At 39.2% G+C, this 27,813-nt stretch overlaps 1 protein-coding gene across 10 annotated transcripts in view; it reads left to right on the top strand.

The window, feature by feature from the left end:
• The window catches only part of CEP112 (centrosomal protein 112), a 456,418-nt gene that overhangs the window by 344,555 nt on the left and 84,050 nt on the right, over positions 1 to 27,813 (top strand). For 8 of the 10 annotated variants that reach the window (XM_025889895.2, XM_025889892.2, XM_025889893.2 and 5 more), the window contains 2 exons: positions 16,414 to 16,476; positions 22,721 to 22,870. The exons of 1 other annotated variant lie outside the window; for it this stretch is intronic. In XM_025889895.2, the coding sequence (XP_025745680.1) occupies positions 16,414 to 16,476; positions 22,721 to 22,870 (213 nt within the window). The remainder of the gene's footprint in view (positions 1 to 16,413; positions 16,477 to 22,720; positions 22,871 to 27,813) is intronic. One more of the 10 variants, XM_025889894.2, reaches the window with a different exon arrangement.

Below are 27,813 nucleotides of genomic sequence, written 5' to 3'. Positions count from 1 at the left end.
AGAATGTGGTGTATCCATACAATGGAATATATTATTTGACAGTGAAAAGGAATGAAGTGCTAATCTATGCTGCAAACATAGATGAACCTTGAAGACGTGCTACTTGAAAGAAGCCAGTCACGAAGGGCTGCATGCTGTATGACTCCATTTATATGAAATGTCCAAGAATAGGAAAATCTATAGAGAGACACAAATGAGATTGGGGGAGGGGAAAATGGGAAGTAACTGCTTCCCTCCCAAAGGGTGTGGGGTTTCTTTTTTTTTTTTTTTTAACATTTATTTATTTTAAAGAAAAAAAGAGCACAAGCTGGGGAAGGAGCAGAGGGAGAAGGAGATGAGCAGGACTCCATGCTAAGTAGAGATTCCTGACACGGGGCTCTATTCCAGGACCCCACGATCCTGACCTGAGCCAAAATCAAGAGTTGGACGCTCAACCAACTGAGCCACCCAGGCGCCCCTCGTGCGGGGTTTCTTTTTGAGGTGATGAAAATGTTCTGGAAGTTGATAATGGTGATAGATATACAGCTCTCTGAATATAATAAAAACCACAGAACTGTACAGATTAAAAGTGTGAACTTCATGCTATGTGAATTATGTCTTACTAAATCTGTTATTAAACATAGGAAGTCTGACAATGCTAAGTAGGGTTGAAAGTGTGGAACAAAAAGAACTCTTAGACACTGGTGAGACTCTAAAATGTTGGTGGCATTATCCTTTAGAGTTGAACATTTGATTTATGAACCATCAGTTGAGCTCTTTAGCATCTGCCCTAGGAACTCACAAATATGCACCAGAAGGCATGTTTAGGAATGCTCATAGCGGCATGGTTCGTGGAAGAAAAAACGAAAAGTACAAAAATGCCTTTTAATGACAATGAATGATTTTGATCTGTTCACACAATTGAATATTCTCAAGCAGTGACTGTGAAGGAACTATAGCTTCAAATGAAACATCATGAATGCATTTCTTAAAAAACGTGTGAGAAACAGCAAGTTTCAGGAAATTATACAGAGCATGATTATGTTTATATAAAGCTAAGACCAGTTGTCAGAGATACTTCCATAGGTAGTATTTTAAAGCAAGGCAATAAATAAAATTTAAGATGGTGGTTAATTCTTGGGAGGAGTTAGAGGATGCAGGGATGGAAAGAATCTCTGGCACTAGCAAAGCTAGATGTTAAGTGGTATGGCTGTTGTAGGAGGGTTCTTTATCATCTTTCATAAACGTGCAGAATATTCTTTTGCATGTGTCAATTATATAATTTAAGCAGTTACAAATAAAAATTATTAGTAATGTCAAAAGCAGCAGAGCACCCCATTTTGGGGGACATGTCAGGGAAAAAAATTGCTTCCCCAGTAAAGAATCTGAGACAGCAGTTATTTTCAAGGACCCAAAGAGAAAGGAGGAACAAGAAAGAGTAACAAGAATTGACTGCAAAAGACCAATTTTGACAGCTGACTTTTCTAATAGCCTGATCCCACAGTTTTGTAAGCTCGGCTCTCTAGTAAAGTAACTTCTGTCTCGTTTCCACTTTATCCATCAAAAAATTCAGACATGCCTTCGACCTCAACATTACTCAGCTCGATCCCCTCCAAGATCTCAGCCCATCAGGCTATCCTTTTGATCGCTGGCGCCTTACCTTTTATTTTTCCCATCCCCTCACGCATAAAGACCTGGTCTTTATCCTCATTCCAGTGCTTACTCACCACTCTCTGATCCCTTGCCATCTTGAACTTCCACCATTCCTGTGTTGCTAAACCTCAGTCCTACTTAATCTTTATTGTCCACTTTATCTGCACATTATAAAATAATGCCAGGGAAAGTTCAATAATTTGCCCATGGTCACACCACCCAGGTTGGTTTAATTTCAAAGCTTGTGCTCTTAACCACCGTGCTCTACTGCTTACCATTTGGCAACAGTTGTTGGGATAGTCAAAGTAACCTGAGTTGGTGAAAAGACGGTTGAAGTAGCTTTGAGGGTCTGGGTGATGGGAAGTTCACCTACACAGCAACAAAACCAACTGAAGACATCATGTGTGCAGACAAAGTGGGGGATAAGACATGGTTTTGGGGGGGGTTTAAAGATTTTATTTGCTTGAGAGAGAGCACGAGCACAGGGGGAGGGGCAGAAAGAGGGAGAAGCAGGCTCCCTGCTGAGCAAGGAGTCCAATGCGGGGCTCTTAACCAACTGAGCCACCCAGGCACCCCAGGACATGTTTTATATAGGCATCATACTCATTGTTGTCAAACATTTTGAATATTATTTTTAAATAAATCGGTATGGTAAAAAAGTAAGCTAAAAATAAAAATAAATTGGTATGGTTTTTCTGTCTCAGTATAGATGACCCTGGGAAGCTGGATAAGCTCTAAGTCGTCTTTAATTAGGAAGATCTGATGACTAAATCTCAAGAATGTCCTCCCAGTACCTATTCCAAATTTCCAAATTATCCAGTAGAGAAAATAGAGATTTTGTTAAGTATTGAGATTTATATTGAACTGCCTACAAATCTAACATAGCAACTTCCTGTAAATGCATTATTTCATAAACTTTCCAATTAATATTCATTACATTCTTTTTTCTTATACAAATGAGCCAAAAAGTAGAAAAATTTCCAAAACAATAAGCAAAATAATAATGGGATTTATGAGTATGATAAATCAGGACTTCTCTAGCTCCCAGATTCAAAGCTTATTTGAAGTAATTTATTACTTGACCAACAATTCAATTAACATCATTTGGTCATTGGACAATATCATCATGTTTTGATATCTAAAGTCATATATTTGAGATAGATCTTCTATCTGCTTCCTAAAAGTATTATACCAACAAATGTGCCACTCCTATGTAAGTATATTAAGTAAATTTAAAATGTATATTAAGTATGTTAAAATTTGTTAAATACAGTAGTCATTTTTCTTTAACTTTTGTCAAATCATGCAACCTTAGATTTTGGTGTAAAGCATAACAGTAACAAAGGCATAAAAATATTTTAGAAGGTAGAGATTCTTAAAAAAATTAATTGGCCCCATTTACATTTGGTCTTTGATGATAAATTCTTTTTTGCACATCAGAGAATAGTTGCTTCTTCCCTAGAGCAAAGTAAAGTTTTTTTTTCTACTTCATTCTCTTAAAGTTTGTATTTCTGCCCAAGTAATAAATGAGTTTCAGTTTCTGCTTCAGAGCATTCCTCGGAGGGCGAGCTTTTGAAATATGATTAGATCTTAATTCTTTAACTATTTCCATAAGCTTGTTTCACAGTTTGCTTGCTTATTCAGTGAGTGGGGTGGAAATTCATGTAAATCTTATGTGATCATTTATGGGTGTTAGCCACATAAATACCTGTGTTGCAATGGCAAGAAAATTAGTACTTCTGAATTACAGTGACGGCAGAAAATCACTGTCCCATGTTATTCTATAGGTTATCTGTCATTAAATGCACATTATTTAATGTAGACAGAGAATGTATTCAATACTAATTGGGCATAGTCAGATATAGGGCCAAATGCAGGAATATGGGCACTTTTTCTGAGAATGGATCCACTGATATTTACTGAGAACTCAAGAAATAGTGATATTGATAATGATACCACAGCCCTTTTCCAAACTGTCCGGTTTCTTTCTTCCTTTATGGAGGATGTGGCTTCTCCCTGGAATTCTTACAAAATAGTTAGGCAGTGACAAAAGCAAAGCAAAGCACTTGGAGTTCCTAATTATCGATTCTGGTTCTGGGTAAAGCAACTGTATAAAATGACTTAACCATTTTTTTAGAAATGAATTATACCCGAAGAGTCACTCAGTGTGGAGCACTGACATCTGCAGGTCAAATGTTAATTCAGGCTTGGAAGGAGGGGATCTAGGCCTCATGCTCCAGCCCACGCCCCACATCCACGGTATCGGGTCTGTCGTCTGTCTTCCGATTGCTGCCATTCCTCTCGTGGACCTCTCCTTCCTGGAGGGGAAGCATGATGGCAAGAGGGATCTGAGCCAAATGCCACCAAAGTCTCACCCCAGCCCTTAATAGTGATAGACATGAAATGGTACAAATCCCAGGTCCTAAACTCAGATGTGCTTATTTTGCTATAATCCCAGTTTCTGTTTTGAGTCACCACTTGGCTGCATGGCAAAAACTTGATATGTGTCCTCAGTCACCTGAGACCTCCATCAGTCTCCCCCTTCCCCAGGATAGCATGTGAGCGCAAGGGCTCTATCATGCCATGGTGTCGTGGATGAGACATGGAGCCCTCTGATCCTGGGTATGACCCATCCATGAAGGCATCCACTGAGACATCTGTGGCCCTCATGAATCTTCAGTAGTCAGTTGATCTGGGTCACTTCTCTGTAACCCCTCCTTTCTCTTTGAAAGCCCCTCGGGCCTTGCATTCTCAGTGCTATATCCATGCTGCTCTTAGACACCCAGGAGGTTTTATAATCTTGCCTTTTGTCAGGGAGAGGTGTGAATGCACAGGAAACTGGGTACAGCAGTCTTGCCAGCCTGCTTAGACACACACGCCACACAGCTCATTTCTGCTATGGCTCTAGTGTACGTGCCGGTGTGGCTAAGAACTCAAGGTCACATGGCCCCTTGCCTCTGTCTGGCATGTGAGCGCAGCCCCCTCTGCAATTAGAGTGGGGGGGAGGGGTCCGTGTGTTCCCCATCCTTCAGGCTTGGCCCAGAGAATATGACAAGAAACAAGGCCTTTTCTCAAGAACAGACTCACGGATAAACATTTTCCCCTTCACTTCAGACGATGTCTCATTTCCCCCACTAGAGAATCATCTTTAGTCTGGATGGGGGAAGCAGTAGGGCAAGCAGACAGAGTAAGACCCACTGTGACTGATACACTTTTATGCCCTTAGTTGAGTCCCACTGGAGCAGGTTATAGAGTCAAAAGCCAAACACTACCTCCTTTGTTTCCTCTGTACTTCTGCTGTGTCATCCCGTTGGTGAAGTAGTAAGGGTGGCCTCCCAAGCTGGGATGGGTTGGAGAATGGAAGAGAACACCAGCTTTAGGACTTCAGAAATAGCCTGGTACATGCAAGTATGTTATACATAAAAATCACGAAGATGTGAACACTGTTACTCTGGATGATAGATTACAAGAAATTTTATATGTGTATTATTTAACAAAACAAAATGAATTTTATATGTGTATTATATAAATTTTATACATTATAACTATTACTTAAAATATATTACTAAATATTAAAATATTAATATGTGCATTATTAAAATAGATTATTAAATGTAAACTGTCATGTATTAATATATGTATTTTAAAATATACTAAACTATTAACATATATTATATAAAATATATTTATATATTTTATATGTAATTTTTATACATTCATAGTTTTGCACCTGTCACTCCTTCCATTTGGAATTTTCTTCTTTCTTCAGTCAGTTGATTCCTGTTCATTCTGAGCTGATAACCTCACGCAAGGTTTTCATCTTTCTCTCTCTCAGTTTCGCAGCCTATAAATGAGGATAATAATCGTGGCTACCTCACAAAGTTTTGGGGAGGGTTAGATCTGTTAATATATGTAAAGCATTTCAACCATATGTGTCAGTAGAGTAAGAGCAAAATAAATACTGGTCATTGTTTTGTTGTTGCTATCATCATCATCATTATATCCATCATCATTAGCCTTTAATATTTACCTCCTCCAAAAGCCTTCCCTGGTGTGAGGTGTCTCATAGTTTTTCCCTAATAACACCCTGTGCATAGCTCTCCCATGACATTTGTGCTGTATTTTATTGACTCACTTATTTGTGTCCTCCCCAACTGCAGGAGATAGTTTACCTCTGTAAACGTAGACTGTCTGACACCGAGGAGGTACTCAAAGTAAATGTTCGTAACACCATCGCAGGGATATAGCAGGGTTTCAGGGCAGGCTGTGTGTGTATGTGTGTGTGTGTGTGTGTGTGTGTGTGTGTGTGTGAAATTAGCCTGTTAACAGTCACCTGGAAATGAGTCAATGTAGAAGAAAACATTGGTAATGTGAAAGGAAAGGAGACTGGGGTATCAGACTCCTGATGGTGGTAAGAGGTGGAATCCTCATTTTGGTGGAGAAACAATGCTCCCTTAAGTTATCGTGACATAATTTCTGCATATTCTATTTTCTGAAAGAGTTTATGTGGAGTTGATATTATTTCTTCCATAGATGTTTGATAGAATTCACTAGTGAAGCTGCTTGGGCTTCAGTATAGTGTATGTGTGTGTGTGTGTGTGTGCGCGCGCGTGCGTGCATGTACATGTTTAATACTTATAGGGATGTATGACTGTTTGAGTTCTTATTCTTGCCTTACTTTTGGTAATTTGTATCATTTAAGAGACTTTTGTGTTTTGCCTAATTTTTCAGAAAATTTTGGCAATATGTTATTCATAATATTTCCTTATTGCCCTATTAATCTCTTGGGTTCTGATAGTCATATCCCTTTTCTCATTCCTGATATTGGTTAATTCGTATCTTCTCTCAGTTGTTTCTGGTTGGTCTACCTAGAGATTTATTGATTTTTTTTTTTTTTATCTCAGGGAACCAGCTTTTGGTTTCACTGATTTTCTTACTGTTTTTGTTTTCTATTTCATTGATTTCTATTCTGGCATTTATTATTTTCTTTATTTTGCTTATTTTGTCTTTAATTTGCTCTTCTTTTTCAAGTTTCTTTAGGGGAAGCTTATATCAGTACCACTTATTTTAAATTTTCCTCTTGTGCTAGTAAAGTAATTCAAAGCTAGGGATGCCTGGGTGACTCAGTTGGTTAAGCATCTGCCTTCGATTCAGGTCATGATCCCAGGGTCCTGGGATCGAGGTCCAAATCGGGCTTCTTGCTCAGCGGGGAGCCTGCTTCTCCCTCTGCCTGCCTCTCTCACTCTCTCATTCTCTCTGACAAATAAATAAATAAAATCTTTTTAAAAAATAATTCAAAGCTAAAAATTTCCCCTAAGCACTGATTTAGCTGCATTCTATAAACACTATGCTTCCATTTTCATTAATTTTTTTAGCCCTTGTAAATTCTTTTTGACCCATAGAAATTAGGTGTATTTTTAATTTTCTAAATATTTTGAGAATAGCAGATACGTATCTATTATCATTTCTAATTTAATTTCACTGTGGTCTGAGAATATACTGTGTGTAATTTTAATCCTTTAAAAATTTATTGAAAGTTGTTGTATGACCCAGAGTATGGTGTCTGATTAATGGTCAAGTTGGTTGACAGCATTTTTCAGATCATCTACATCCTCACTAATTTTCTATCTCCTTTTTTTATTGATTCCTGAGAGAGTAGAGTTGAAATTTCATTAATTTTTGGATTTGCCTATTTCTCCTTTCCGTGCTGTCAGTCTTTGCCTCATGTATTTTGAAGCTCTTGAAATTAGGTACTACACATTAGGATTGTTCTATCATTTTTATGAATTAAATTTTTATGATTATTGAAATATTCCCCCTTTTTTTTGCTCAGTTTCTTTGTTCTCAAATCTACTTTGATATGAGCGTAGCTACCTCACTTATGATTACCTTTTTCATGGTTCGTCTTTCTTCATCCTTTTACTTTTAACATGTTTAAATATATAGTGTTTATTTTGAAAATATCATGTAGTAACACCTTCTTTTAGATCCAGTCTGACAATCTTTGTCATTTAGATAAATTTTTAAACTATTTATATTTAGTGTAATTTTTGATATTGTTGGGTTTTATTCTATCTTGCTATTTGTTTTCTATTTGTCTCATCTTTTTTTTCTTTTTTCCTCGATTCATACCTTTTATTGAATTCACTGAGTACTTATTAATATTCCATCTTATTTCTACTATTGTCTTAGTAGATATACCTTTTTCTTTCTTCCTTTTTTTTGTGATATAGAGCTTTATTACAGTCTGCCTTCATGTACTCTTATGCCAGTTTACCATAAAATGTAAGTGCCTTCATAACAGTGTAGCTCCATTTTCCTATTCCTAACCTGTTTCTACATATATTATAAACCTCAAAATATACTTTTATTATTTCTGCTTTTTTAAAAAAAGATTTTAGTTATTTATTTTAGAGAGAGAGCTCATGAGTGGGGGGGAGGAGCATAGGGAGAGGGAGAGAGAATGTCAAGCAGACTCCACACCCAGCTTGGAGCCCCACACAGGGCTCCATCCCAGGACCCTGAGATCATGACCTGAGCCAAAATCAAGAGTCAGCCGCTTAACCAACTGACCCACCCAGATGCCCCTATTATTTCTGCTTTTAAAAGTACATTTTCTTTCAAAGAAATTTTAAAAGGGGAAAAAAGATCATTTATATTTACATACTTATTTTCTATCACCAGTGTTCTTTATTCTTCAAGTTGATCCAGGTTTGCTTTTAGTATCATTTTCCATCTGCCGTAACAACTTCCTTTAACCTTGCCTATTGTTCATGTCTGCTGGTGACAGATTTTTGTTTGAAGATGTCTGTAGTTCGTCTTCAGTTTTAAAGGATATTTTTACTAAGTACACAATTCTAGATTGACAGATTTTTTTTTCTTTCAGCACTTTAAAGATTCATTATGTTATCTTCTGACTAGCATAGTTTCAGATGAGAAATCCTCAGTCATTCTTATCTTTTAAATGCATCTGTCTTCTCTGGCTGCTTTTAAGATGTTATCTTCAGTTCTGTTCTTGCAATTAGATTATGATGTATCTTGATGTGGTTTTCTTTGTGTTTATCTTTTCTGTTCATTGGTTTTTTTCCACTGGTACATTTACAATTTTTTCATATTGCAAAATTTGTACCTATGTCTTCAAATATTTTCCCAAACCTTTCTCCTTCTATACACAATTATACATATGTTAGATGACATGATATAGTCTCATATATTATTGAGGTTATTCATTAAATTCAGTCTTTTGTCTTTCTGGCAGTCATTTGGATACTTAAAATGCTTTTTCTTCATATTCACTGATCTTTTCCTCTCTTGTGCCAAATCTGTTGTAATCCCATCCAGTGAAATTTTCCTTTCAGATAATATATTGCTATGCCCTGGGCTATTTAAGTTTTTTTGCATATCTTCCATTTCTCTCCTCATTATATTCATGTTTTTGTTTAAATATTTAGGTGTGGTTTTAATAGGTATTTTAAAAACATAATGGTAGTCTTTGTCTACCGGTTTCACCATCTCTGTCATTTCTTAGTCTAACTCTATTGACTAATTTTTCTTCTGCTATGGCTCACATATTCCTGCTTCTTCTTATGCCATCTTTTATTGAATGCTGGACATTATAAAATTTATGTTCTTGAATACTGGATTTTCTTGACTTCTTTTAAAAAATATTGAGCTTTGTTTAGGAAGCAGTTACTTGTCAATGACCAGTTTGATCCATTTGAGGCTTATTTTTAGACTTTGTTAGAGCAGATTTAAAGTTGACTTTATTCTAAGGCTAGTTTAACCCCGTGACTAAGTGTGATCTTCCTGGATGTTCTATGAGAACCATTCATTCTGCCTGGTCAGAAGTCAAATATCCCTCAGCTTTGCGTAAGCTTGGGAAATTGTTTATCTTAAATCTCATCAGCCACTTTTTACTTGACCCTGTAGAACCTTACCCTATACATGCACAACTCAGTATCAGCAACAGACTCAAAGGGAATCCATGTAGGTGTCTGGAGCTCTTTCTGTGCATAGCCCCCTCCTGTCTAGTGCTCTGTCCCCACAAACTCCAACTGCCTCAGCCTATCCACACTCCAATCTTTTTCTCCTCAGTTCACAATGCTGCTATACTGTACTTTGATTCCCTTGCTTATGTTCAGGTCTGGATGTGCCTCCAGGAAGAAAGGGTGATTGGAGGGTTTACCTCACTTGTTTCCCCTTTCTTCACAGGGTCACAGTCCTGTGCCTCTTGTTTCTCAACATCCTAAAACAGTTTTTTTCCCCTATATTTTGTCCAGTTTTCTAGCTGTTGGCTCTAGCAGATTAAGTATGGTCCCAGTTACTCCATCATAGCCCAGGCAGAAATCATTAATTTTACTTATGCTTCACAAATTTATACCTTTATCTTGAGGTAAAATATAAGCAACTTCAAGTTTGAAAGTTCTGTAAATATTTTAAATTAAATATAAATATGTTCTATGAATTCTCTGAATATTTTTTGTTTTTAGGGGAGTGCACAGTTATACACTAACATCTGGCACCAACTGGCCATAACTGTATTCACAGTGTTTGGAGAAGCTTCAAATGAATGCCTACAAAGCTTTTGAGTAGAAAATACCGCGTAATAATCTGAGCTTTATGTTATGTTTCAAGATTCTGGGAGGCATCCTTTTTTTTTTAAATCCTAAAGGCAAATATTTAATTTAGAAACTAATGCTGTTATATTTTAAGGAAATTTATCTTTATAAGATCTGGGCTTGCCTCAGATATAAGTATTTTAGAGGAGTCTCCTAATTCTCCTCTAAATTATCTTCCTGGAAATATGAATGCCTGAACTTTCACCAATAATAAGAAATGGAAAATAAAGGAATGAAAGACTGTTTTGAATGAAGATATAATGCAAAGCACCCTGCAAGAAAAGAGTAGCCTATTAAGATGACTAACCGTCAACACCTTTCTAAAAATTGGTTTATTTCTCTCCACTAAAGTTTTAACTCAAGATTTTGATAGGAACTGCATAGAGAAAGTGGACCAATACATTTGTGGCTTTTTAACAAGGAAGAGTGACCTGAGAAAGAGGCCCTAGAAAAGCGGAGGGGAACAAAGTGCTTGTTGGTGGGTGGAGGGCATGACCAGCCATAATGGAAACAGTTAGGAGGAGCCAGAGATGAAAACAACAGCAATGACAAAACAAAATAACTTTGCTCACTTCAAAATTATGATGTTCCTCTCATCTGTTATTCCACATCTGTTCAGGCTATGCGGCAGATGTTTGAAAATTGTCCTTCTGTATACTAATCGTAGCTATAAAAATAAGACTTGGATTAAAATAACCATAACTTAACTTTAGGTATGGAAATGTACAGTCAGTACCATCCTGAGAATAAAATCATTCAGAACATGTTTTAGGGATAGTTTGCATGATAAATTAGCTGTAAATTTTCAACCATGCTAAACCAGAGCTGTTGTTTTTTTTTTTTTTTTCTTTTGAGAGAGAGGGAGAGAGCACTTGGGGAGGGGGAAGGGTAGAGAGGGACAGAGAGAGAGAGAGAGAGAGAGAGAATCTTAAGCAGGCTCCACGCCCAGCGTGGAGCCCAACTTGGGGCTCAATCTCATGAGCCTGAGATCATGACCTGAGCCAAAATGAAGAGTCGGACACTTAACCAACTGAGCCAGGTGCCCCTAAACCAGAGCTTTTTAGATTTATTTGAGAAGTCCAGAAATTCAGGCAATTGTGACTTAGTTTCAAATACATAGTAGAAACCTTGAAGGGTGATAAATTAATTTTATTTCTTTAGTCACTCTTATTATTCTCCAAAGTAGTGATTCTGTTCTATTTAGCTACTGGCAAGTTCTGAAGGTATTCATATATTACCAGCTTGCCTCACTTTATTTGTTTGTTTGTTTATAAAAGATTTATTTATTTATTTTAGAGAGCAAGCATGGGGGTAGGCAGAGGGAGAGGGACAGGGAGAGAATCTCAGGCAGATTCCCCGCTGAGCATGGAGCCCTACATGGGGCTCAATCTCATGACCCATGATCATGACCTGAGCCAAAATCAAGCGTTGGCCCCTCCACCAACCTAGCCACCTATGTGCCCCTGGCTGACCTCACTTTAAATCAACATTAGTGATATTCAGTGGGCCCTAATGCTTCCTGGAGGCCTGAGACTCATACTGCATTCCTCGGTCCTTTCCCTTTCCCACTTTCCTAGATGACCATCCGTGCCCTTCCCTCCCACCTCGAATCTTCCACCCCTCTCTTCTGCCATCCTCATGCTTTGCTGTGAATCTTTCCCTCTACTTCCTGGGGAAGGTGGAAGCAAGCAGAACTTGCCCCACTGGGGCTGGGCATGATTTATGTGGACTCCTAGCCAAGGCCCTCTCCTCCCTTGTGCTCTAGATCCTGTCCCCTCCCCTTTACTCAAGAACATGTCTCCTCTGAATCTCTGGCAGCACCAAGTTTTCCCTCTCTCCTGCCAGATCTTTCCCATCAGCCGGCACGCATGCTGTTAGTTCTCTCATTGTGCGGACAAACCCAACAAAACAAGTCAGCCCTTTCTTTATCCACTTCCCCTGCAGCTTCCAGCCCATTCCTCCCTTCCCCTTCTGACAGAACTCTGGACAAATTGTCTGTGTGTGCCCCACTTCCTCTCCTTTTCTGGAACTTCTACACTATACCACAGCTGCCTGTGTTCACATCACCAACATCCTCCACAGGCTTAAGCCATGTGCTTATTTCTCAGTCCTTGTTGCACATGATGACCTCTGTGTCCCTGCAGCAGCTGACGCAGGTGAATAGTCCTTGAAACACTTTCTTCACTTGGCTTCAGGATTGCATATTATCCTGATTTCTTCTCTCTCTGGCCTTTCCTTTGGTTTGCTTTCCTCCTCCTCTCCAGCCTCCTGACATTTGCAGGCTCGGGTCTCAGTATACCTAGACTTCTCTGTTTTTTGTACACTCAATGCCTTGAAGTCTCATCCAGGAACATCATTCCATCTGCCATTTATATACTGCAGATGTCTGAATTTTTACTTCCAACCTAGACCTCTCCCCCAAGCTCCAGACTTGAATATCCAAATAGTCACCTCAACACAGATGTCTGAGAGACATCTCCATGCTTAATGTGTCTGAAACCGATCTCTTCATCTTCCCCCCAAAACCTGTTCCACCCATAATTTTCCTGATGTAAGGTAATGACAACCCCGCTCTTCCGGTTGCATGGGAGAAAAATCTTGAAGTCATCTTTGGTTTATCTCTTTTTATCATACAGCATATCCAGGTGGCTCTACTTTCAAATCTTTCAAAGAACCCAACCACTTCTCACCACATCCTCTGTTATATATATATATATATCGCAAATTATTTGTGACAGCCTCCCAACTGGCTGCCCTGCTGAGTTCTTGCCCCAGACAGGAGCTAGAGTAATCCTGTGACGACTTAAATCATGTCACTCCTGTGCTGAAACCTCTTCAGTGACTCTCGGTTTCACTTGTATTAACAGCCACATTCCATACAATTGCCTACAACACCAGGAAGGATCTGGAGCCTTGTTCTCTCTCCGACCTTATCCAAGGGAGATGTCGCTCAGCGACCCAGCCACACTGGCCACCTCACTGTGCCTTGAACAAGCCTCTGGGCTTTTGTAACCAACCGGCCCTTCCTCTGCCTCAAGTGCTCTTTTCCCTAGAGGTCTCCGTGGCCCTTTCATCTCCTACAGGTCTGTGGTCCTACATCGTATCTGTTCAGCGAGGCTTTCCCTAACTCCCACATTTGTAGCACGGCACACTACCCCCACCTTCCATCACTTCTCATCCCTTTCCTGCTCCAGCCTTCCCATAACCCTTGCGCCATCTAAAATATCGTCACTTGTGTCAGTTAATTCATTTACTCGCTAGTATAGAATTTCCGTGAAGGTCGGGAGGAGTGTTTGTCTGTTTTATACACTGCTCTAGTCCCAGTTGCCTGGAATGGATGAATGAATTAGATGGTTGCAAAGGCACTTAGGTGAGTTTGTGGGATTCTGACACAGGCGGTCCTGTAGGAACCAGCATCTCTGACCAGCAGCTCTTTTAGGGAAAATAACATAATTTTGATGGCACTGTAATTTTTATATTTTCTAGTGAGTAAATATTTTTAAAGCACTTACAGCAGTGCCTAGCACACGGTGTGAGCTCTGTCGGTGTTTACTAAATAAGCAAAAAATACCTTATCGTGCATTTTGTGATTTAAAAAATATTGGTGGAATGTGAACCGAGACAAACCTCAAGAGGTTCAGAGTGGCCTTCGTTCTATAATGGAGAGTGGCTTTATTCATTATCGAGGTAGAATAGAGTCTGATGGCTTAAGAGAAAAAATAGTAATAGTCACATGCCCTCTCTAGTCAGAAAAAACAAAACTACCCAGTGTATTCAGCGGGACTATAGATGCAGAGAGATTTATGCAATAAACTCTAAAGAATTGCTTTTGAACTCAAGTCTATAAAACACATGGCTATTGTCTTAGTCAGCTCGAGTTCTATAACAAAACACCATAAACTGGGAAGCTTATCAAGAACAGAAATTTATCCCTGATAGTTCTGGAGGCTGGAAGTCTGAGCTCAGGCTGCCAGCGTATCAAGTTCTGGTGAGAGCCTTCTTCTGGGTGGTAGACTCCATCTTCTTGTTATATCCTCACAGGGCAGGAGAAAGCGAGCTCTGTGCCTTCTTATAAGGGCCCTAACCCCATCCATGAGGGGATTCCACCCCATTACCTAATTACCCCCCAAAGGCCTCACCACCAAATCCCATCACATTGGGATTAGGGTTTCCGTGTCTGCCTCCCCCCACTCCACCCCTGGTTTGCTCTCTGGGGAGATGGAGTGAGAGCGGGGACGCAGGCGTGGCTGGGGGCAAAATGAAACTGGGATTGTGCAAGAGTCGATATCCTGAACGCGTAGATACCCTTCGGCAAACACTGATAGCCAGATCTCTGCCACCAGGAAGTAGGCTGGAGGATGCAGCTTGGGGCAAAATGGCCCAAGAGGAACGTCCAGTCAGAGACGGGCATGGGAGAGTCCAGGCCCTTCTAAGACACCCTGTGATGGGATGTCCATGCATCCCAAGCCTGCCTGTTGTAGAGGCCTCACTTTAAATACGAAAGGTCACCAGACAAGTGAGGAGAGTTTCTAAAGGGAAAAACAGAGACAAAACTGGTTGGCAAAGCAAATACATAAAAGGAACTCAGAAAAAAACAGACGCTCTAGAGAGCAGAAAAGTGTTTGTATGTGTATATGGACATTCAGATACGTATTAAGTGTATATGGATCTAATAACCTCAGCAGAGGTAAGCAATGTGCTCTGCCTGGTGGAGCCCCCATGCTCCGCTGAGGGGGGTTAAAGCGGCTTCATCACTTCCTAGCTGTGTGATGCTGGGCAAGTTACTTAAGCTTTCTGTGTCTCCATTTCCTCAACTTAAAAAGGGGATCAACGATGCTACTCAGAGAACAGCAACAACAACAAAAACCTCTTGGAAATTACGAATAGTATGGCTGTATTTTTTTTTTTAAATCCAGTAGAAAGTTTAAAATTAGAAGTTGAGAACTCGGGGCGCCTGGGTGGCTCAGTTGTTAGGCGTCTGCCTTCGGCTCAGGTCATCCCAGGGTCCTGGGATCGAGTCCCGCATCGGGCTCCCTGTTCGGCGGGAAGCCTGCTTCTCCCTCTCCCACTCCCCCTGCTTGTGTTCCCTCTCTCACTGTGTCTCTCCCTGTCAAATAAATAAATAAAATCTTAAAAAAAAAAAAAAGTTGAGAACTCCTTGTGAAAGATCAAAAAGACAAAGAAATGGAAAATAGAAATGACAAAAAAAAAAAAGATAATACGCCTGAGCAGCCCAACAGCCAGAGCTGCGGAGACAGACAGACAAGACAGGGTTCAGGTGTGTGTGTGGCTGGGGGGGGTGGTACCTGGGAACAGAGAAAGGAAACTTCGAGAGTAATGACCAAAGCTCTTCTAGAGGTAGAAGACACATTCAGGTCGGAAGGGCCTCCTTGGTGCTTTTGCACAATGAATGAGAAGAAAGGCCCAGTCCAGGCATGTCACAGAGCCGTTTCCGAGCACTCAGGATGCGGTGACGCTCCCAGAGGCTTCCGGAGAGCAGGACAGCGGGTCACATGCGGAGGACGGGAACTTGAGTGGCAGAAGAGATAGTCGGGTTCTAAGTAACGCGGACTTATTCTGGGAAGGCCACCCTCCATCCAGGACATGAAAATTGTTTGATGTAGATATATTTGTCGCTTTAAAAAAGTAGCTCTTGTGTGTTCGGCAGAGGGGGGGGGCGCATGTCTTTGCTAGGTGAGTCTCTATCTGCCTCTGTCCAGGAGTACCTAGTTCTTTCATCTTTCAACGGTGGGAAAGAGGATGAAATTTACCTTTTCCTGTTTCTCTCCCTCCCTTCCCCTCCCCCCGTTTGCCTTCTGGTCTCCTTCGCTTCTTCTGCTGCTCCCTACTTTACCTTCCGAGCGCTCACACTCTTGCTAGGTCTATTTCTGTCTCTTCTCGCTTTCTCTTTCTCTCCACAGAAGTCTGTGTTTGTCTCATAATTGGCAGGAGAGGTTTTTTTTGCTTTTGCTTTTTGCTTTTTAAGTGATGAATAGTTGGCGTGAGATCAAAGACAAGCCCTGTGGTTTTCTGGCTGCCCCAGCAGGGCGGTGCGGCTGGCAGTCATCCCAGCTGCCTGGTGATAGGCATGTGGAAGAGATACCAAGCTCACAGGTCACTGTGTGTGTGTGTGTGTGTGTGTTCATGTACGTGTGTTTTTCAGGCCAACAGCAGGCTGAAGCAGATTGAGAAGGAATACACTCAGAAGCTTGCCAAATCTTCACAGGTAAGAATGTTGAAAGAAAAAAAAAAGCAAAATCAAAACAAACAAAAAAGAAACCTCCACATAAAACCATTTGTACTTTAGAGTTAAACTTAATTCTCTTCATTGTTTTTATGGGTCAGTATCCTATTTTTGATGGGTACATGGATAAATAATATATGCTTTTAATATTTTGGCCTTCTTAAAAGATTTTTTTAATTAGGCATATTGAACCATTTGGACTAAGACACACACACACACACACACACACACACACACACACACACACACTCTCAGATGTTGTAAAACCAGCCAGTGCACTTGAACAAGCCCAGGCTGCAACATATTTCACAAGGGCGGGAAATACACACCTACATTGTGATGTAAGCAGTTTGATACCATCTGTGCTTTTTTGCAATATTCCATTTAGTTGTACCTAAAGACTGCTTAGCAATAAAGTTCAAAATGATAAATGTTCTGGGTTAAGTTAGCTGCTCAACTGTTGACTCCTTTTGGGGAAAAGAAGAATTATAAATCCCTACATTCATATCTTGCTTCTTGGTGGTGTTCTAGTAGTTTTAGTAGAAGGCCAATAATTGAATGCCTGTCTCAACTCGACATATGATGCTTAAAATACTTTTTCTGTATAAGTTGTTGTAATAATATCCTATAGTGTCATCTAGGGAATCTCAAGCATTCCTTAGTTTTATGAGTAATTCTAGAATAAAAAATATTCATTTTCATTGTATAGATGGATAGGTTAAACACTTCACTTTGGGGGGCATCATATGTAATGATTTTAAAATCAGCTCTTTCTAGTATGTTTGCATATACACAGTGATGTGTGGCCATGAACTGAAATTTATGTGCCATTTTATAAGTTACCACACAGTGGTCATAATAGGAACACAACAACAAAATAGTAATAAAATCAAGAATTTTATGGGGCACTAACCATGTTGACTCAGTGTTCATTCATGATAACTCTGGGGTTAGGAACTATTATTGGCCCCATTTAAGGAAACTGAGGCTCAGAGAGCTGAGCTCACACATGAGACTCAGAGGGCTGAGGACACACGGGTTAGCAAGTGACTAAGCCAGGACCCCACCTGGGTCAGACTGGGGAGCAGAAGCTCACAACCTGATGCCACTGGCCTGGCTCAGTCCCTCCCGTTTTTCATATGGCAGAACTCTGGGGATAGCTCTCATAAAATTTCTTTGATTATACAATTATTTCTAAAATGTGCATATGCCATATAATTTACATCCCACTTGGAAAGCAAACTGTCTCTGTCTCAGTGAAGACTTATATGTATTTACCTAAAAGATAGTGATATTTCTTGATTGCCATTATCTCAGACCTTCTTTGAAGAAGGAACATGGGGAAATATTCTTTTACAGTCACCGAAGAAGATTCTTATAATCAGAAGAAATATTATGACTCCCGAAGTTACAGTTTAAACTAAGACTTGAAAAATCCCCAACTGGCATACCCTTACGTCCTGCTTATTTTGCATTATGTTAAATGGGGGAGGCAGACCGAAAGTGAGATATAAGATAGCTAATAAAAATGCTTAAATAATGAGAGTGTAAACAGGAGTATTTAAGTTTATCTAAAGGAATGTGTGAAGAAGCCTGATTAGTTCATATTAAAGCAAATTAAATGGAAGTTATGTGGAAGAAAGCCTAAGCTTTGGAGTCCAACAGACCTGAATTTGAATACCAGCCCTACTACCTATATGACCTTGAGCGAGTTACCTGGACTCTCTGGAATTCAGTTTCCTCATTTGTAAAATGAGGGAGTAGTACTTACCTCATAGGTTAGTTTTAAGTATTAAGTAACGTAAGGCCAAAAAAGTGCTTAGTAGAGAGTGCTTAGTACCCAGTAAAGCATTTAATGACTGTTAGCTCGTATAGCAGCAGGATTAAAATGGGAACAGAGACAAGAAGGAGGAAGCAAAGAATAAAAAAGATATGGAAGGAGTAAGAAGTTATTTTTAATTTATTTTTGGTTGTTCAAGAATTGATAAAATCTCTCTCTACAATTTGGAGAGGCGGGGGTAAGGGGGTGGTTGCTAAATATTTTCCCAAGTAAAGACACGAAGAAGCAGGAGGAAGAGGTGGAGGAGGAAAACCCAACTAGGGACAGCAATCATGTCCTATAGCCATGATTTCATACATCAAAGGATAGCACAACACCAAAAAGGAAAAAAAATCTTTGGAAGAGTATAATATAATAAAAGACAGTCCATCCTCCTCATAAGGATGACAAACTTACATTGATAATATTTTGTTTGCCCACCTCTAAATACATATAAATACTTATATGTATCTAAATATATACATATATTTGTATCTGTGTACTGGTATTTGGGAAACATTGGTCTACAGTCCAATCAAGCTGAAGAGACAGATTATTTGAAAATGAACATTACAAACAGAACCATGGACTGACTTTTTCTGTGTTCCAGTGATAGTTTGATGGAATCTCTAACTCATATCTAACTTCTGGCATTGTCCCAGAAGCAAAGTTGCTTAACTCTTTATCAGTCTTAAAAAAAAAAAACGAAAAAACAACCCTCTCTGACAAAATTTTTTTTCAAGTAATATGATGAATGCATTCATAATGAATGCATTGGTATCCAGGAGATCATCAGGTTAAATTTGGAAAATATTTTAAATATTTTCCTCCCTTAAAGGAAGTTACTTAATCTTTAAGATTTTATCAAGCTTTTAAGATCTAATGGACCATGAACACCAAGCCCGTGGCATACCCAGGACTGTGCCCCTTCTGGGATTCTCCACATTCATCTTGATGGCAATGATTGTGTCATCTCTGGGCACACTCCCGAATATAATTTCCATCAGAATCACATATTGTTCGTTTTGTCTTAATATTACATACTCACCTTGCCTTTTCAATGTTAGCACAGTTGTCCCCACTCAACTGACTCACCCCATCGCCATTTTTCAGAGAAAGATATTGCCATGTTGCAAGAATACAGGTAGTTGTGGACAAGACTAGAGCTGGAGTACCAGTAGAGCTTGCCCACTGCCAAGAGCCTGGCTCCCCCCAGGGCCCTCACTTGCTCCCACATAGCTGATGCAGATTATGCCTGAGTGTATTCCACACGTCCCACATGCCCCCAACCTTCATGTCATTCTCCAGGGTGACAACCCAGAAGGCAAAACGTGCTGAGGAATCACTCTCCCACTTATTTGATGAGGATCCTCAGTGTCCGCCAAATCTTCCCACGTATGCCCTGTTGTATTTTAAAGAAGAGTTTTGTAAAGATCTCAAGCTGTAGTACAATCTGAAAAACATCAAAGTGAGTTAAAGATGAAATTTTAACCTCTATTCAGAATCCTATTTTTAAGACTTAATAAGACCCATGAACATTTTTGGCAAAGTGTTAACTGCTTAACAATAATTAACTATTAGAGCTTTCACCAGTTAGGTTGCTTACAGCATCAGCCTGAAATAGCTCTCCTTTTGCTTCCCAAAATGTTAATTTTTAATATCATATGGAAATGTTCGAATCCACTTCTTTCTCTGAAGCTGAATGCAGGGTAAACATTCAGTTGAGTGGTGACATTTTGTTTTATGATTTTTAATTATGATTCAGTCAAAACTGGTGGGGTTTATGATTGCACAGATTAGTTATGATTTTTCTCAGAAACTTTTTATATCATTATTCTATGAAAGGCTAGATTATCTCAGTGTAATTTGTCGGATAATAATTATTTTTATTTAGTATGATTATAGTTCCACTACTTAAATATTAAGTGCCAGTTACGTGCACTGAGCTAAGGTGAATATAATCTATAGTCTTTTACTCTATGTCTAAAATCAAGTGAGTTTTGTTCTTTACCTAAAGCATATTAATCAGGTGTATTATTTCTCAATCTTAAATCTCAATTCTGGTTTTAAAAATTGTCCACACTTTAGCCACCTCTCTGTATCCATCTCGTCTGTCAGTTTGTCAACCTCTTTATCTACTCATCTACCTACCGTGTTTCACCTGAAATGTTTTGACACTCTCCCTAGATCATCGTCATAAGTTTTTAAAATAACTTTCCAAAGATAATCTCATTACTTCCCCCAAAGAATCTCATTATTCCCCCCAGGAATGTAAGGTTTCATTTTCCACACAAAAACAAGCATGCTCTCTTCAGAACATCCTGGACTTTGCTCATAGATCCTTCCAAAACCTGCATTCATTTCTTTTTGATGTACTCTTGTCATTAAGCTTCTGAAAACGAGAGATCCCTGTTTCATGCCCTTGTGGTCACTTGAAGAACCCGCAAATATTTTTATCTTCAGTCTTGGTCAATTAAAAGCTAATCTAATCTAAAGAAACAAAATTACTTTGTACTTTAAAAACATATTACATGATTGTGGTAGTGGATATATAAATCCGGACACGTGCTAAAACTGCATAGCACTAAACATACACGCACGCATGTGTACATATGCTCACACACGCATACACACACACATGCACTGAACACACACAATGAACACATGACAGACTTAAGCTTACCACTTCTACAAAGTTGTAGTTTACTTGACTTGAAACGCTCCAGTAGTCATTGAAATAGTAAGTTATTTTTACTATTTGGCTCCATGCTCTTACAAAATATCAATCTTAAAGTTTCATGTTGGGCCAAGGAAATTTGGCTCTTTCTTATCTCTGGCCCCTCTTGCTCTGTGACTATGAGTGAGCTGATTATTCTGTGCCTCATTTTTTGACATTCACTATAAGAATGTAACCTTCCCTGCTTTGTAGAAGTGCTGTGAGAATTAATTGAATTGATGCCAGAATGGGAACATTTAATCAAAATTCAGAAAACAGATGAAAAACATCTTTATTCTCAGTAAATGGATTCCTCCACTCATAGCAAAAGGTTCAAGTTTGTATTTAGAAATAGTAACGTACTGCTATTATATATTTTGCCATTTATTTCACAATGGTCTTAACATAGGATGATTTACAAATCCTGAATGTTAAACTTTGTTAGTGAGTTTGCTCACTTCTAAAAGCATAGATATTCCATATTTTATTGTAAGTATGCTATCATTTATGTCCATAGTAACAATGAATATTTCTACAGGACTTGGCTTCTGGCAGACTCCAGGCGGTCTCTATTTATTGTCTTACAATATCGTACTCTAGTTTTGCCACCGAATACTAGCTGGAAAAACTAAACTTCAAGGAAGATAACTGACTTGTCCAATGTATCTCACCAACCAGCCCTGTTCCCATAGAACCAACGGAATTCTATTCTAACCAGGACTAAGTTGTTTTTTTTTTTTAATTAGAAGAAGAAACAACTATTTCCTGCTTTTAAAAAGTTATCACTATTGAATTTGAAAGGAAATGGATACATCCAAACCCAAGGAAGAACCATGTTCTCAGCTCATTAAAAAAGGTCCTTCATTGGATGATTACTTAGGAGAACTTAGAGGGGACCCATTCGTGGAGAGAACTAGTTCTCCAATGTGGAGAATACTACAGAGGTCTCTGAATAAACTTTCATGGATATCTATCAGTTGGGGAACTGTGTCATGATAAGCTGCTCTTCCACACCAAAACCTTGTCTAAAAGAAAAAGGCTAGTGAGAGGAACCAATTCGTACGGCAATTGATCTGACTGTGTGGTTCAAGTCCTGCCTGTCTTTTGGTTCGATGTCATCTCCGACAGTGGGAAATATGCCTCTTTCTATGCCTCTCTCTCTCCATTTGTAAAAGATGGGTGATAATCACATTTGTAAATGACGTAGGAACTTAAGGTATTTAACACAGTGCCCAGACCTTAGTGAGGACTCAAAAATTGTGCAGAGTTAGGTAAGGATAAAGAAGGAGCCCTGTTCATTATTTTATTTGGTCATTACAGTTCCAAGTATTAGAAAAGGCAAAGCGCTTTCTTCATTCTAATAAGTCTATTTCTCAGTGAAATAAAATGTGACGCTTTTCATATTTTTGAGATCACAGATGTTCTTTTCTTGTGATGAGTAAATGTTGTGGAATGTTATAGTGGAAATGTCTTCCAAATATATTTGGTTCACCAGTTGTTCACCATTCAGTTTTATTAGTCTTTTGTTGTGTGGAATTTCATGTGTTATAGTGTGCGATACGTTAATTGAAAATATTTAGTTTGTGGATTAGAGTTTTGCCAAATCCACTCTTTTGTTAAGCATAAATACATATAAAATAGATGCCTCTCACTGAAGAATTGGAAGTTATAGCATGCTGTTTTCATTTTAGATCATAGCAGAACTTCAGACAACCATTTCCTCTCTGAAAGAGGAGAAGAGCCGGCAGCAGCTTGCTGCAGAAAGGCGGCTCCAGGATGTTATACAGAAGTTTGAAGATGAGAAGCAGCAGCTGATTAGAGATAATGACCGAGCAATCAAGGTAATCTGAAGACTTCAGTAACCAGTGGTACCAGCTGCTTTAATGTAATTAAAAGGAGGGCTGAAATCACAGCAGTGGGCAGATGAGTGCAGGTATCTGGCTTGCTCACACAGCCTGCTGGAATTCCATTCACTGGACTCTACCTTTGATGTATCCAGTGACTCAGGCTGACTTCCCTCGAAGAGATCACATGCCAGCATAAAAAGTCATTTTTGGCAAGCCCAGTCCATTCACACTGAACAAATATTTGAAAAATACCCTGTCCTTTCTCTTGACAACCACTTTGGAACTGTCTCTTGAAATTAGGATGACTGTTTTAGTCAAGTACTGCTGGCTAATAAATTCAGAAGTCAGCTTCCAATTTACATTCTATTCTTTGCCCACATCCTTTCATTATGTATTCACATAATGAGAAATAACCTGTTTGAGGTTTGGGATGGCAACCATTTGATGTGCTTTGACATAGTACAGGGTAGATGTGTTGCTGCTGAGAACCTAGGCTGTTTCCAAATGGCTTCAGAGAATCATGCCTTTAACAGCAACAGAAAGTTCCCTGGACCCTGATTCTTTAGGTGATAGGCAGTTAGATCTCAGAGTAGTTTTTTTCTTGGCTTCATAGCAGCGAATATTATTGTAAGTGCTACATCACGCTGTGTTTAATCTGTGAGGATAAGCATCTGGAAACCTTTATAAATAAGATTTAAAAGAGAACAAAAATTTTTTTAAGAATTTCCAGCAAAAGATTATTTTTCAGTGATTTTACTTTGTTATAACAATGCTTAAAGCATGTTGAGTAATCATACAAAGCAAGGACAAGTAAAAGAAACATTTGGGTTTTATCGCTGCCCTTTCCTGCCTAACCCCTCCGTCTTTCTTTTCTGTAGCCTCTCGTAGGCAATCTGAGTCATTTACGGAGAAGCTAGTGTTAATGTACGTTGCTTTTTAAAATATACTCTTTAAGCCTGGACAAGACTGAATGGAATAAAAAAAAAAACCCTTCAGATAAGGACAAAATCTTGGAAGCCATTTCATCCAGCCTCCTCACGTTAGTGGTGAGGACTGACTTTACTTTGTTCTTGATGAGATTTTCCTTATATATTGCCATCAGCCAGCTGCTTTTCCCCCTATGTGGGATGTGAGACAAAAAAGAGGTTTCTTTTTTATATTCTGGTAATTGAAAAAAAATCTTCGAAGCTCTTCTCATTTATAAATGCTCAGGAGGTACTCGTTGATCTGTATAACTGTTTTGCTTGGCATGAACTGAGCTGAATACTTTGTTTAAATTCCTTTAGTTATATAAAAATTTCATTTTAAGTGAATTTTTTTCCATTTGATGTCCAAATACCATGCACTAGGCAATTTCCAAATTTTAAATAAATAATTGAATCCCAATATACGCAAAAAGGGAAAACATAAATTTACTCCATAATGGCATAGTTTCTAGTATTGTTTCTTAAGACTAAGAAAAAAATCTTTTATTTTTTAAAGATTTTATTTATTCATTTGACAGAGAGAGAGAGAGACAGCTAGAGAGGGAACACAAGCGGAGGAGTGGGAAAGGGAGAAGCAGGCTCCTGGCTGAGCAGGGAGCCCGATGCGGGGCTCGATCCCAGGACCCTGGGATCATGACCCGAGCCGAAGGCAGACGCTTAACGACTGAGCCACCCAGGCGCCCCTAAGAAAAAAATCTTGAAAGAAATATAATTAGTACAGCTACCTATTTTAACTGTTTTTGCAGTTTTAATCCACTTACCTGTTAAAACAGAAAACCATTGTGATCCTAATTTCCAGAGAAGTGTCAGATCTTAAAGACTGAATTTAAAAGATGTACATACTTAAGATTATATTAAAATATATATTATATGGTACTTATGACCTCCAGAACATAGGTACTTGAAAATAACTAAAATTAGAATGTAGGTACGATATAGTTCAGTTTTTTGTTTTGTTTTGTTTTTTACGAGGGGGGAGAGAGAGAGAGAGTAGGGAGGAGGGGCAGAAGGAGAGGAGAGAGAGTCCTAAACAGACTCCTTGCTGAGCTTAGGACCCTGAGATCTCAACCTGAGCCCAAATCAGGAGTCAGCCGTGTAACCGACTGAGCCACCCAGGCGCTGCAGACACAGTACAGTTTTGATTGACTCAATTAGATTATGTGTAAAGTAAATGACCGTTGTGGGGTTTCTTTACTAACCTACATAAGATAGGTAATTCATTAGCACTCCTCGCCTTGCTTTTCTTTTCCAGACTATGTCAACAAAAATGAAAGGAATAATAGCTTATTCTTATTTAACATGTCCTATGTCCCACACTCTCTGCCAGACATTTTTATTCATCACCAGTCCCGTTATGTCATTTAGGCCTTATAGTAATCTTTATAAGGAGGGTATTTCTATCATCCCCATCTTACAGGTGGGAGAACTGAGGCTCAGGTTCAATAACCAGTCCAAGGTCATACTGCTCAACAACTGTCACAGCCAGGTTCAAGTCATGGTCTTCCTGACAGGAGCGGCTCAGCCATGAACTATTGGACACACACCAGTCTCTACATTCTGTCCCTGAAAGCCAGTCGTTGGCCAAGTGCACAAATGAACCCAGATAGCCTCACTCTCATTTTCTGTCTGCCTGAGTGATAATAGCACGTCTGCAACAGCTGTTTGATTTGGACACTCTAATTGTGTTGGAGTGTTTTGTACATATAGATACATAGATAGATCCAGATACTCGGAGAGAGGCATAGAGAGAGAGGCACATGAGGCTTGTATTTGGTTTTCTGAAACCAAATGCATTTGTCTGCATCTATATCAAAACAAGCTAATATGTACCAAAGATTTTGTGATATTAAATATTACTATATTGAAATATTAGAATCAAAGAGTGCTGTATAAAGAGTGTGCATGCTAATTGTGAAATGCACTTGGCCCCACTTTCTGGGTTAGGGATGAGCTGAGCTCTCAAGCTGGTGATCAAGGATGAGGGTGGAGAGTAAATCTCGTACTCACCCTTCCAGAGCTTACAATAATGTCTCCGTGGATCAGCAGACCTTTTATTAAAGTAATTCTTGAGAGAAAAGTTTGGGTATAAAGTAGTCTACCACAATCCACTTTTTTAAAAAAAATTTTTATTGTTATGTTAATCACCATACATTACATCATTAGTTTTGGTTGTAGTGTTCCATGATTCATTGTTTGTGCATAACACCCAGTGCTCCACGCAGAATGTGCCCTCCTTAATACCCATCACCAGGCTAACCCATCCCCCCACCCCCTCCCCTCTAGAACCCTCAGTTTGTTTTTCAGAGTCCATCGTCTCTCATGGTTGGTCTTCCCCTCTGATTTCCCCCCCCTTCATTCTTCCCCTCCTGCTATCTTCTTCTTTTTTTTTTCTTAACATATATTGCATTATTTGTTTCAGAGGTACAGATCTGTGATTCAACAGTCTTGCACAATTCACAGCGCTCGCCATAGCACATACCCTCCCCAATGTCTATCACCCAGCCGCCCCATCCCTCCCACCCCCACCACTCCAGCAACCCTCAGTTTGTTTCCTGAGATTAAGAATTCCTCATATCAGTGAGGTCATATGATACCTGTCTTTCTCTGATTGACTTATTTCACTCAGCATAACACCCTCCAGTTCCATCCACGTCGTTGCAAATGGCAAGCTCTCATTCCTTTTGATGGCTGCATAATATTCCATTGTGTGTATATACCACATCTTCTTTATCCATTCATCTGTCGATGGACATCTTGGCTCTTTCCACAGTTTGGCTATTGTGGACATTGCTGCTATAAACATCGGGGTGCACATACCCCTTCAGATCCCTACATTTGTATCTTTGTACCACAATCCCCTTTTAAGGGCCACTAGTGTGGTATAGTGTAACCTGCTAAAACATTTCTGGAGAATAATTTGGCAGTACCTATATTACATGGCCTGAGAGACATGCCCATTGACCCATTTCCAGAATGTGCCCAAAGGTGGCAGTTAAAAGTTCACACAGAGCTTCAGCTAGCCAAAAAAATATTCATTCTAACATTCATTCATCAATCAAATAACTATTTATCAAGGTCCTGCTGCATGCAAGGCACCCACCATACTCACATTTTCTATTTCCTTTCTATATTTTTTTGCCATAGTACATAAACTAAAAATGATGCGCTATTGAAAATGGTATTGGAGAAGGATATTTAAGGATAGTGAAAATGTTCACAAGAGAGTTTGCAATGAAAATACAGTTTACAGAAATTGTATATGAGGTCATGTTTGCAAATAAAAGTGCATATAAAGAGAAAAAAGAAGGTATTATATATCAAAATTTTACTGGAGGACATCTCTGCAGGGTGGAATTCGTGGTAATTTTCTTTTATCTTAGTTCCATATTTTTAATTATAACATCACTTTTGCAATAAGAAACAACTAAAACTATTTGGTGAAAGAGGAAGAGCCAGCAGCCTAAAGGAGTCCAGTGGATATTAATCATGGTAGCAGAGACCCAAGAGCAGGCATGATCCTGGCTGTCTAAGAGACAACAGACCAAGCGAGGTCATTCACAGAACAGAATTCCTGGAGTGTAAAAGGAGTTACAGAAACAAATGCATTCATTCAGGTAAATCTTTTATACCGTAGTATGCCCTATCTTGAGAGCAAAAAGATCTTTATCACTTACCTACTGCTTTAGCTCACTCCTTACCTTCAAAGTCAAGCTTCTTAAAAAGAGCCGGCTCTCCTGCATATAACACACCACCCCAAAACTTGATGTTTTAAAGCAACAACCGTTTTATTAATTTTTTATTGTTATGTTAATCACCATACATTACATCATTAGTTTTTGATGTAGTGTTCCATGATTCATTGTTTGTGCCTAACACCCAGTGCTCCACGCAGAACGTGCCCTCTTTAATACCCATCCCCAGGCTAACCCATCCCCCCACCCCCTCCCCTCT

This window comes from Callorhinus ursinus, unplaced genomic scaffold, assembly GCF_003265705.2.
Source record: "Callorhinus ursinus isolate GAN/ISIS: 27379988/994484 unplaced genomic scaffold, GSC_fseal_2.0 scaffold50, whole genome shotgun sequence".
NCBI classification, from domain to species: domain Eukaryota; kingdom Metazoa; phylum Chordata; class Mammalia; order Carnivora; family Otariidae; genus Callorhinus; species Callorhinus ursinus.
This window is presented reverse-complemented; position numbering and strand designations above follow the sequence as displayed.